Source organism: Platichthys flesus, chromosome 19, assembly GCF_949316205.1.
Source record: "Platichthys flesus chromosome 19, fPlaFle2.1, whole genome shotgun sequence".
NCBI classification, from domain to species: domain Eukaryota; kingdom Metazoa; phylum Chordata; class Actinopteri; order Pleuronectiformes; family Pleuronectidae; genus Platichthys; species Platichthys flesus.
In genome coordinates, this window is record NC_084963.1 from 9,545,294 (window position 1) to 9,558,244 (window position 12,951).

Below are 12,951 nucleotides of genomic sequence, written 5' to 3' on the forward strand. Positions count from 1 at the left end.
AACAAATAAAAACAAACAATGTTTAAGAGGAGTCGTGAAGTAGGATGGGAATGCTTTTCCTACTTTTTTTGTTACTACAGTGGTTTTTATTTCTGGTGATGCTATGACCTTCTTCATTTGACCTAACACAGAATGTCTGTTGCCTAGGCGATGGCTAATATCTCAGTGTCCCTGAGAGGAGAAGAGAGGGGACAACTTGAAGTGCATTAAAAAAATCTATTCACTCGGGTCAAGTAAGCATTTCTCAGATTTGGAAAGTATTTAAACAGGCAGCGCAGCTTGTTTTTGTTTCATGGTCAAGCACCAGAGGAGAACTCTGTTACGCTGCAAAATATGAACATTATTTATGCATATGGGTGTGAATGCAGATGAGAGCACCTCGACAAACAAATATACAGTGTACAGTACTTGGCATGCATAGACCTGACTGAACTAATGAGAGAGACAGACTAATACATCCATTCACCCGTCTATAGCAATGATTAATTTATGACCCCCTGCCTCCTCTGATCCCCACCTCCCTACCACACACACACGCACAGCCACCCCCCCCCCTCGCTGCTCTTCCTCTCTCTCACACAGACACTCTCTCTGCGTCCCTGCAACTCTCCCTCTCTCGCTCACATCAGTGTCTGATGCAATCCGTTACCAACCCAGAGTGCTTTCCTCCCATTCAGACACAAAGAGAGCGGGAGAGGAGGGATGAGGAGGGATGGGGGGAATGAGGAGGGATGACGAGAGGGGAGGGGGGAGGGGGGAGGGGGGTGAGCTGAGTGGAGGTGGTGGTGGTGGTGGTGGTGGTGGTGGTGGTGGGGGGGTTGGTTTGGGAATCTTCTCCTGGATGTGCCAATCCTCGCCGTGCCCGGGGAACACATACAAGATAAACACCAGATAAGCCTGACAAAGGCAGCGGTGCCAAGGAGCAGGAATTCAGGAATTGGCACGGGCGGGGGGGGGGGGGGGGGGGGGGGGGGCATGGCATGGACGTAAGTGCCGAAGCACCCCCTGTTGGGGATAAAAGGCAAGGTGTGGGGAGTGAAGAAGAAGACAAAGGAGCTGGCTACAGCTGAGGCAGGAGGTCAGTGTATGTCCAACTGAGCAATGATTCCCTCGTGGCAGGAAAACACTGATGGCCAGGGATCTGCAGGGGTGCTGGGGTCTCTCACTGTCAATTGTGAGGCAGCACTGCTATTCTGGGAACAAGGGACTGAGTGTGTGTGTGTGTGTGTGTGTGTGTGTGTAGCAAGCGTGTGTGAGTCTTTACGACTGCTGTTGGCACATGTGCTGGAAGCCAGTATAGTGGAGAAATGCGAAAAGATACTCATGCTTCACTCACACACCGTGACACAGGCAACAGCTGCAGAGGGTAAGCATGAAAAAAAAAAATACAATATGAGCTGTGCAGCATCTACATACGATTTTGATTCGCGACTGTCTGCGTGTTCATATTTCTCCCTGTTTCTCTTCCTCCTCCTCCGTCTTTCCTTCCAGGATGTTCAATAATTCACAGACAGTTCAAGTCAGGATTGGCACAGCAGGGGGCGTACCAGCTGACAACATATTCATGGAGCAGACTAAATGATAAGAAAATGTACGAAAGAATCACTGCACACACTCACACACTGGGTGTAATTCTCTCTGCACTGAACATATGTCTGTATGCATGTACAGACACACACATCTTAGTCCTGAATTTCTTCTTCTTCAATGGCTCTCTTCAATTTTGAAATCAGCGCTCCCAGCAACTTGTAACGTTTCATTATTTACTTGGTCGTATTTTGCATTTATTTATTTCATTATGCTCATTAAAGTAAAATCATGGCATTTCAAATGGGCTAATTAATGTGCAGCCTTCACAGGATAAATGCACAGACAATCTGTAAAAGTGTCACAACCTCTAAAATAAAACGCAGAAGGATAATAATTAGTTTAATTGTACATGTTGGTCTTTCCATACTGTATATACAGGTTTGCACAGAGCAGCTGTGACTCAGGAAGGTCGAGAGGGTCGTCCACTAACCAGTGGGTCAGTCTCAGTCCCCTAGAGGACACTGAACCCCAACTGTAAGAATGCGCAAGTGGCAGAACTATACTTATATACTTCAAGATTTGAAAAGCTGCTAAAGAAATACAGACCATTTACCTTTGGTACAAAGAACGCATCCTATACAGCAGCAGTGGTTAAGAAAAGAACGGAGGTACTACTGGCATGTGCCATGTAACTCGTCTTTGAACACAAGTTAACTCTGTCTACAACAGTGTCTCAGAAGGGTCCTGTCATCTTCCCCCAACACACAACAATACCACCACTGGATTGTTCCTGTTGCTCTACAGTTCCTGTTCTGCACCACTGAGCTCTCGCTCACTCCAGAAACTCAAGTCCATCATCATCCATACTTAAGTGAACCTAGTTTTATACCTGTCTCATGCTAAATATTGGATACCGGGAAATAAGTTAAAAACACTAAGTATTAGTATGTATAGCCTGTCTACTCTGATTATAAGACATTACTCACACATATAACATTCATCATCATTTATATCAATCACTTTCCCATTTCTATTACACACTTTAACCGCATTCTCTTATTCTTATTCATAAATCCTGACACAGGTAATAATGGATAAAGAAAAAAAGTGTGTAAAGAAGATAAACAAGACACAGAGAAAGATGAACGTCTACAGTGTGATAGTATTTTTGTACACATATTAAAAGATAAATTTCACCCTTTAAGAAGCCACCAGCATTATTCTTTCTCCTCTAATATATTACCAGTAAGAACAGTATATTTCATATTAAAATGCTTTTAGGGACGAAAAAGAAATAGCTATATTATTTTTCTTGTCAGAACACTATTAAGAATGCAATACCAGCGACACACGCTGTGGCACCTCACTGAGGGACTTCCACCTGCTTGGAGCAGCTGAACCTGAGCACAGCACACTGCACTTGCATCAGCAACTTTCTGCAGCCAGAGTTTCCTGCTCGCCGTCTAATTCCCTCCACATTTGAATGACAATGCAATTTACAGCTTTCACAGTTCAAAAGCTGCAACACAAATATAAATAAATGGTAGATCTTTCTGTTTGCTGCCTCTAAGCAATATTGAAACAGATTCCGAAAATGAGCCACTTGACAGCCGCCGTGAGTGGTTTCCTATTTCTTTTTGAATACTTAGCATTTGGGGATCGAGACGTGACTGCCGCTGCGTCGTCACCTGCAGGAGAAGGAGGAGCGGGACGGGCTGAGCTGTGTGACGGGGCTGTAATGGCTGGAGCAACAAGTTGAGCTACTGTCATCACACCCACCCCTCCTATTTACTCAGTTTCAGGCTCTCCCACACCGCCTCCACAGTTACACAGCGTGACACCGACACAAACAGCCGCCCTCCCCTCAGAGAGAGAGAGAGAGAGAGAGAGCCAGTGAGAGTGAGTGGTGAGAGCTCGACTCAGCTCATCTCTCACCTCTCACCACCGCTCACTGTCCGGCTTTTTAATGGTCTCATACCATGAGCCAGCCACTGGAACATCAAGGAGAGACACTGCCGAGCGGCGTCACTCTTTCACACACAGGGTCACACACGTGTTTGCCGATCAGCCACAACATTTAAACAGCTGACAACATCTTGTGTGGGTGTGTGTGTCGGTGTGTGTGTCTGGGGAGGGGGGTCATCTGAACGCTCACTCACCTGTTGCCCAGAGTCTTCTCTTCCAGGTCGTGTGGCTTGAAGAACCACTTCCCGAGTCGCACAAATCCTTTATCCATCAAACACCTGCAGCAGCGAAGAGAACGGGGGAGAAAGAAAATCAGTCAAATAAAAAAACAAATACAGACAGGAAATGATTTAATCTCTCTCTGTGCATCTCATTTAGTCGTTCGCTCACAGGAGGAGAGTTCAACACAGTACAGGAGCCTGACAGAATTAAAACTTCAGTAATGCAACAGGTAGCAATTCCCACGAAGAGGTTCTCACTCAACTCACTGATGATGTCTGAAGCCTACAGGGAAAAACAAACCACTCACACTCACATTCACACCTATGCACAGTCTAAGGTCTCTTACTGCAATCTGCATGTCTTTGGACTGTGGGAGGAATCCAGAGTATCAGAGAAAAACCCACGCAGACATGTTGGAAAACATGAAAACACCAAACAGAAAAGCCCTTGAAACCTCCTGGGTGTAGGACCACAGCAGGCTGACAGAAGGGTGATAGTTGGACGACACTGGGGCGACAGTGGGGCGACAGTAGGTAGACAGTAGGGAGACAGTAGGGTGACAGTAGGGAGACAGTAGGGAGACAGTAGGGAGACAGTAGGGTGACAGTAGAGAGACAGTAGGGAGACAGTAGGGAGACAGTAGGGTGACAGTAGAGAGACAGTAGGGAGACAGTAGGGTGACAGTAGAGAGACAGTAGAGAGACAGTAGGGAGACAGTAGGGAGACAGTAGGGAGACAGTAGGGTGACAGTAGGACGACAGTGGGACACCAATGGGGCGACAGTAGGGCGACAGTAGAGATACAGTAGATAGACAGTATAGGGAGACAGTAGAGAGACAGTAGAGAGACAGTAGAGAGACAGCAGGTTGACCATAGGGGGAGACAGTAGAGAGACAGTAGGGAGACAGTAGGTTGACAGTAGGGAGACAGTAGGGAGACAGTAGGGAGACAGTATAGAGACAGTAGGGAGACAGTAGAGAGACAGTAGAGAGACAGTAGAGAGACAGTAGAGAGACAGTAGGGAGACATTATAGAGAGACAGTAGAGAGACAGTAGAGAGACAGTAGGGAGACAGTAGGGAGACAGTAGAGAGACAGTAGAGAGACAGTAGGGAGACATTATAGAGAGACAGTAGAGAGACAGTAGAGAGACAGTAGGGAGACAGTAGAGAGACAGTAGAGAGACAGTAGGGAGACAGTAGGGAGACAGTATAGAGACAGTAGAGAGACAGTAGAGAGACAGTAGGGAGACAGTAGAGAGACAGTAGAGAGACAGTAGGGAGACAGTAGGGAGACAGTATAGAGACAGTAGGGAGACAGTAGAGAGACAGTAGGAGACATTATAGAGAGACAGTAGAGAGACAGTAGGGAGACAGTAGGGAGACAGTATAGAGACAGTAGGGAGACAGTAGGGAGACAGTAGGGAGACATTATAGAGAGACAGTAGAGAGACAGTAGGGAGACAGTATAGAGACAGTAGAGAGACAGTAGGGAGACAGTAGGGAGACAGTATAGAGACAGTAGGGAGACAGTAGAGAGACAGTAGAGAGACAGTAGAGAGACAGTAGGGAGACAGTAGGGAGACAGTATAGAGACAGTAGGGAGACAGTAGAGAGACAGTAGAGAGACAGTAGAGAGACAGTAGGGAGACATTATAGAGAGACAGTAGAGAGACAGTAGGGTGACAGTATAGAGACAGTAGGGAGACAGTATAGAGACAGTAGGAGACATTATAGAGAGACAGTAGAGAGACAGTAGGGAGACAGTAGGGAGACAGTAGGGAGACAGTATAGAGACAGTAGGGAGACAGTAGGGAGACAGTAGAGAGACAGTAGAGAGACAGTAGAGAGACAGTAGAGAGACAGTAGGGAGACATTATAGAGAGACAGTAGAGAGACAGTAGAGAGACAGTAGGGAGACAGTAGGGAGACAGTAGAGAGACAGTAGGGAGACAGTAGGGAGACAGTATAGAGACAGTAGGGAGACAGTAGAGAGACAGTAGGAGACATTATAGAGAGACAGTAGAGAGACAGTAGGGAGACAGTAGGGAGACAGTATAGAGACAGTAGAGAGACAGTAGGGAGACAGTATAGAGACAGTAGAGAGACAGTAGGGAGACAGTAGGGAGACAGTATAGAGACAGTAGGGAGACAGTAGAGAGACAGTAGAGAGACAGTAGAGAGACAGTAGGGAGACAGTAGGGAGACAGTATAGAGACAGTAGGGAGACAGTAGAGAGACAGTAGAGAGACAGTAGAGAGACAGTAGGGAGACATTATAGAGAGACAGTAGAGAGACAGTAGGGTGACAGTATAGAGACAGTAGGGAGACAGTATAGAGACAGTAGGAGACATTATAGAGAGACAGTAGAGAGACAGTAGGGAGACAGTAGGGAGACAGTAGGGAGACAGTATAGAGACAGTAGGGAGACAGTAGGGAGACAGTAGGGAGACAGTAGGAGACAGTATAGAGAGACCGTAGGGAGACAGTAGGGAGACAGTAGGGAGACATTATAGAGAGACAGTAGGGAGACAGTAGGGAGACAGTATAGAGACAGTAGGAGACATTATAGAGAGACAGTAGAGAGACAGTAGGGAGACAGTATAGAGACAGTAGGGAGACAGTAGGGAGACAGTAGGGAGACATTATAGAGAGACAGTAGAGAGACAGTAGGGAGACAGTATAGAGACAGTAGGGAGACAGTAGGGAGACAGTAGGGAGACAGTAGGGAGACAGTAGGGAGACATTATAGAGAGATAGTAGGGAGACAGAAGAGGGGCAGTAGGTTGATAGTAGGGTTAAAGAAGGGTGACAGTCAGTAAGGCAACACTGCTAACACCAGGCCGCCCTGTATAGAAACAGTTAGATGTATTTTATATTGAGTGTAGTAAGTTTTAGTATCTCTCTTAAGACAAATTGAGCAGAAAGAGATGCAGAAAAGAAATGTTGACTCTCTCTCTCTGACTTCTGCCTCCCTTCACCGACAAGACTCAGCGGTCAATGCCCTCGTCTCTGTGTGCAGGTGCCAGAGAACTCCCCGCTAGATCCTCCGACTCCGGTCAAGGAATTACAAAATGATTTAACGGCCTCCTCTCCACTCAGCCAGACTGCAGCCAGCTATCCAACTCACTCAGCCTCCAGCTCTCCCATCTTTGGTACGTTCTTATCATAGTATCGCTTCCTTCTCTAAACCACGGCTGCTCACTTCACATGTGATCTCTCTCTCTCTCTCTCTCTCTATCGCTCTGAAACTTCTACTTTTATCATGAGATTTACAAAGAACTTGTCTCAGGCAAGAGGTGGAGCAGCCGAGTGCAGTAGACAGTCACAGGGAATCCAGCGGGGGGGGGGGGGGGGGGGGGGGGAATCCCCTAGTGTGTTCACTCATCTAGTTATCCTGGATTTCCACAGACATTACACTAGGAGGCCAGGCAGAGAAAGTCCACAGAGACTGCAGAGTGTCATATTCTTACAGTTGAGTTCACGCATGCACCTCATTCAGAGAAAATACAGAGCTCAGTGCATGTCCGAGATCAGAGCCACGGTAAAGTTCCTAAAAGCTCCACTATGCAGCAATTGCTACACACACCATTAAACATTCACAACAGCTTTACTTGTCATTAGCATCTGAAGCGGTTCTGAACAATGATAGGAAAAATACAAGCGGCCCGACACAGAGGTCAGTTTCCCCTGTACCCTATGACAGAGGAAGTGGAAGTGATCCCCGCTGTGTTGAAATAGTGAGTTATAAAAGGAGTTAGCTTCAAGGTTAATTCAACCTGCCCCCTATGATGATCACTGATGCTTAACTTAATAGAGAGCAAATATGTGCTGCTTCATTTAACAGATGGCTCTGACTCAGAAAGGAGAGCTTTGGGTACTTGAGCAAGTGATTCAGTGCTCAGGTTATAATTTCATTAAGGTGAAGCTTCTGGAAGGAACTGCAGCTGCCTATCAATAAGACCTTAAGTTGTTTTGTTTGCTGAATCAAGTGTTGTATCACGTATCTTTCTTGTGACTTTTTTTTATAAGAGAAAGATTATATTTAACGTTTTGAGGACGGTTAAATGTTCGAGAGTTCTAGTACTGTAGTATACTCTACTCTAATACAGTATTCTGGTCAATGCATGTGGGGACGTTTTAACCGAAGTCTGTCTTATCTGCTAAACAGTCTAATCACGATCTCAACACTGTAAATACAACAGAGCGCATATGTCAGCTGATGTATACATTTAAAACCTTTATGACAAAGAAATGTAATTAAGGTTTGATATTTCACAATTTAACCATGAACTTTATTATAAATAGCTAGTGAAATGTAAATAGTAATGCAGATCCTTTTTTCCTTCTGGCAGATGTAGATGCCAATATGTCTATGAAAGGCTCATGTTGTTGTAGTTGTAATTATTATTGTATTATTGGTGTACAATGATATAATGCAATGGTTTCACGTTATTATGACATTCAAAGATATCAAGATACAATGTAAAACATTATATATCCAATGCTCTAACAGTAGCATTATTTCTCAGTGACCAGCTAAAGTGGAAAATATCAGAAAATACCTTGTTATAATAAATGTTTGACCTTGTGCCATAACACTAATATTGTCATTGCAGGTGTAGATGCATAAAGCAGCCTTAAAGGAAAAGAACCTTAAAAAAACAGCAGTTCTCAACAGGTCTTAAGTCAATGTTTTCTGTTACATTCCAAGTTGAACTGGGGAAAAACAAAAAAATGCCTCTGCATGATATTCCTCATTAAAAATGTATGACATTACAATGTGACTGTTCCTGTTATGTAACATGTTTTCATATTCTGTGTGTGTCATGATGAAGTGCCTCTGGAAGTCGATGATGGTTTTACCTTTCCAGCAGGTTGTGAATGGCCTTGAACAGGAGAGTCCTGCACTCGTAGGACAGTCCGCACTCCCACAGTCCCTCCTCTGCCACTGAAACACAGGGATAAAAACACAACCATCAAATTATGAATCTGAATATGTTATTTAACATACGAATTAAGTGACGGGCAGACATCTACATTCACATGCTTGAAGGCAATAAGCAGCACATAATTCAGCAGCGTGTGTTTATAGCTCACTCGGTAAAAACATGTGCTGATGAGAAAACCTGCACATCACATCAGATATTACCCTTGAAGTATGGTGTGCACGTGTGTGTGTGTGTTTGTGTGCGTGCTTGCTGCCTGTCAGTGTATGTGTGTGTGTGTGTGTGTGTGTGTGTGCAGAGGATGCCTGACTGTACAGCTGTCAGGTTGGCTGCAGCGACAGCCCAGTCAAACCACATGCAGTTGTCAAGCCCAGTTAGGAGGAGAATGAAAGTGTGCCTGTATCCGTGCAGGCTGACACACATGCTCGCGTGCTCAGGTCCCTACATGCAAACAAGAGTTTCGGATCAACTGTTTTTTTCCACGCGTTTGAAATCTAAGAAATCAGCAGCACTTTGGTTCGAGCCTCTGACGCACCAGCAGCCAGTTCACATGTGTGTCAAACAACTCTCCTCATGCCTTTTACCCTGCAACCTTAAACCAAGACACCCCCCCCCCCCTCCCCTCCTGTCGCCCTTCTCCCAAAAAGCAGGAACACACACACACACACACACAGCAGCCAGTTAACAGTGTTCCTCTTTGTTCTTTGCCATATACCTGCAGGGCTGCTGGGAGAACTGGATGATTGTGGGTGGGTGTTTGCTTATAGGGTGGTGGCAAACAAACCAGGCATCACAGAAATACACAAGAAAAAGAATGAGAGACAGTGGCAGATCGCCTGGGGGATGGGTGGCACACGAGGTTCTCTCTTTCCTCCTCCTTCTCTTATTTCTCATTTCCTGATTTTCTTTGCTCTCCCTGTTCTGCCCGTGTATTCCTTTCTCCTCCTTGGTTGCTTTGTTGATATTTCCCTCCTTTTTTTTTCCCTTCTTCCTCCTCATACCACAGTGAATGAAATTTCCTTACTCGCCAGAATTACCCCTGTAACCATGGAAACGCTGGCGGTGAGAACATGGCGCCCTGGCATTCAATTTCAACACTGGTCCCTCCCGCCCCTCTCCCTCCTCCTTCTCCTCCTTCCTCTGTTCTATTGCTTCCAACGCCCCTCCACCACCACCACCACCACCACCGCCGACGCCACCCGCCCCCCCACCCCTCATTTACTCCTGCTTCAGGGCTCAGACAGGAAGCTCGCTCGAGCCAGCTCCTCCACAGAGGAGAGAGATAGAGCAGGCACCACGAGCAGAATGCCAAGTCGCCAGCAAATCCAGCTCATTAGCTCTCGCCGTCTCTCTACCTCTCTCACTCTCCCCCGCTCTTAAAAATCCCCCCAAACTTTTCTCCTTTCTCCCCAACTCTGCCATTCCTCCGCCACTCATCTTCATTTACTTGTCATGACCAGCTCCCACAGCAGGCTCCTGACCCCCCCCCCCCCCTACTCAGAAACTGTGTCCCACTCCCCAAACCTCACGTCCTCCCAGCGCCTCCCATCCAAAAGTTGACAAAACGGAACCGCAAGCCCGCTGATAAAGATACTAAGAAAAAAGACTTCCACCTCTGATCTTTTTAAAGCCCCTGAAAGAGGAAGAGTAACATGTTCCACACATCCTAACAGCGGCGGCAGCACAAACATGCATGCTGGAAACACGCAATCCACATGAGAGGCTGCTGTTTATACTGTAGTTGTCAAAGAGCCAGCTCACTGCACCATATCAACCCGAGGTGTGACAAATCACTTCTGCAGGCAAACAAGGTCGAGCGTCCACACGAGCTACACATACATTATAAATACAGGAAAGGGAGTTTGAGATCCACTATGATCTGATATATTAAAAACTGGGATGTGAGAGGCATGTACTCGGAGGAAACGCCGTGAAACTGTCAATTCACCGACAGTCAGTCAGCGACCAACAGGATTTGAGTTTTTTTGCTGGCTGTTAATCAGAGGAGGAACACAGATGGCCCAGGGGAGAAGCGTGCTGCAGACACTAAATGCACAGCTAAGTGCAATAGGGCTTTAAAGCGTCGCGATCCATCGTTCATCACAGCCTGAGCTACAGGGAACTGCATCATGCCTGAAAGACTGTGAAAGAAGTGCATGTAGTCAACCTCACTCTCAATTAGATTAAACTGAAGGCTCATCATTTCTGTGTTTTTACTGAGAACCACTGATAAACATCCAGACGTCCTTTTTTTTTCAGATGATGCAGATACATTTAAAAGTTGTTTATATCACGATTTTCTGTCCCACGTAAACACAAATGTAATGATTGATTCCAATGAAAGAAAAATGGATTAAACTCCAGATTATGCAAGTTACATTTTTTTTAAGTTATATTGATTATTGATAATTAGTCTGTAAAATGTTTGAAAAACCGCTTTAAAAAAAAAAGGTATTTATCATGTGAATCTTCTTTAAAACGCAAAGATATTTAATATACTTTTGATTGCTAATCATCCTATTCGAAAAGCAGACTCACTCAGACAGCGCGTCCCTCCTCCGAGGCTCACTATGAAACCACAATTAAATTAACTAGATCCAAATATTTATTTGGATGTGCACAAAATTTCACACACTCATAAATATCATGCCTGAGTTTTTTCAGCATGATATATTAATCATTCTTAAAAAAAAAAAAAAATCAATGAAAATGTTATTAAACTCCCTATATTGCAATATTAAAGAAGGGGGAGAAAAAATCCTGGATCCCACAAGAATAAATAGGTTCTTTCTCGGGTCATGTACCGCCCTCCTACAAAAACTGACATACAAACGCAGGGAAATACATGTTGCAGTAGTTTTTTATAATCATTTTTGTTAGAATTAAATCCAAATGATCACACAAAAATGTACAGATGTGCATGAGTACAGTGTATTTGTGGTGTGTACATGGATTTGTTTTCCCCTCACTGTCACAGAAAGATCAGGGATTTAAATGATCAGCATCATGACCAAACGACCCGTGTACTTATGCGTCCATGTTCATTTATGCAGTGTGTGTGAGAAGTGGCTTCCAAAGTGCCCCAGTGCACATGCAACCCCTGTGCCCGACTTTGCATGCGTCTGCCTGCGTACTGTACGTGTGTGCGGTTGTGTGTGAGTGTGTGTGTGCGCGGTGAGGTAACGTCCTGACAAATTCATGTTTATTCCACACAACCCCCCCCCCCCCCCCCCCCATCCCCGTGCCACAATGCTCTTAACTGCAGCGCCACCCCAAACACAAACAGGCAGTGATGGAACTGGGTCGCCTCCACCACTCCTCTCTCTGCAGCTTCCACCTCTCCTTCCAGTCCTCTGTATCCAAACCCCGTCTCTCCATCTCTAGCTGCCTGTTTCTCTCCGTCTCTCATCTTCTCTGAGCACGTCTCCCGCCTCTTTCTCCCCCGTGCCGGTCTCGCACCGCTAGGGGGAGTGACCACTCACAACTACAATGCTGTGCTAACAAACACAAAGATGGTATTGATCTGAGAGGGAGAGGAGGCGGGAGTTGAGGTGTGACAACACTGTCTCGCACACGATGACACTTCTCCACACATTTCCTTCCTTCCTTCTTTTCCTTCCTTCTTCCCCCCTCTCTACCTCTGTCTCCCTCTCATTTGTTCATGTGTCCTGGATCAATAGCACCAGCAGACTTGGCGTCCAGTGGTGTCTCTGGACTGTGCGGGCTGTGGACTCTCACTGGGCAGTTTGTGTGCATGTAACATTGTGTGTATGTGATTTCACACAAAACCCCAGCGCCACTTTACTAATTAGCTGCCCTGCTGCATGTCTGAGCAGAAGTGGGTCTCTGCTGCATATGTGTGTGTGTGTGTTTGTGTGTGTGTGTGTGCCTGTGTGTAAACATAACTTACTATATGTGCTTTACCGATAAGAGAGAATGATTACAAGGCTGCGCAAATGGACAGAAAGTGAAAGAGAAATAAAGGGAGGAGAAATGAGGAATAATATTGACGATGGTGATGATGCGTCTCTATTGTTTTTGTGTGTCTGTGGATATGAGAGTTAGTGCCATTTTCTTGCCTTCAGAATTTCATAATTAAATAGTAATTAATTATTTAAATCTAAGCTCTAGCATTTGTTTATTCTTCAGGAACATGAACATGTGGGGTACGACAATGAAATAAGAATTGGGGCGAGGGAACTTGATCCTTCCTCAGCGCAGACAACGTGATCATCCATGTGGATAATGTCAGATATGTGCTCTGATGAGAAACTACACATGTAAATG

At 45.5% G+C, this 12,951-nt stretch overlaps 1 protein-coding gene across 2 annotated transcripts in view; it reads right to left on the minus strand.

The window, feature by feature from the left end:
- The window catches only part of LOC133974938 (mediator of RNA polymerase II transcription subunit 13-like), a 73,421-nt gene that overhangs the window by 20,898 nt on the left and 39,572 nt on the right, over positions 1-12,951 (minus strand). For both annotated transcript variants that reach the window (XM_062412764.1, XM_062412763.1), the window contains exons 3-4: positions 8,582-8,666; positions 3,690-3,773 (exon numbers count right to left, since the gene is read on the minus strand). In XM_062412764.1, the coding sequence (XP_062268748.1) occupies positions 3,690-3,773; positions 8,582-8,666 (169 nt within the window). The remainder of the gene's footprint in view (positions 1-3,689; positions 3,774-8,581; positions 8,667-12,951) is intronic.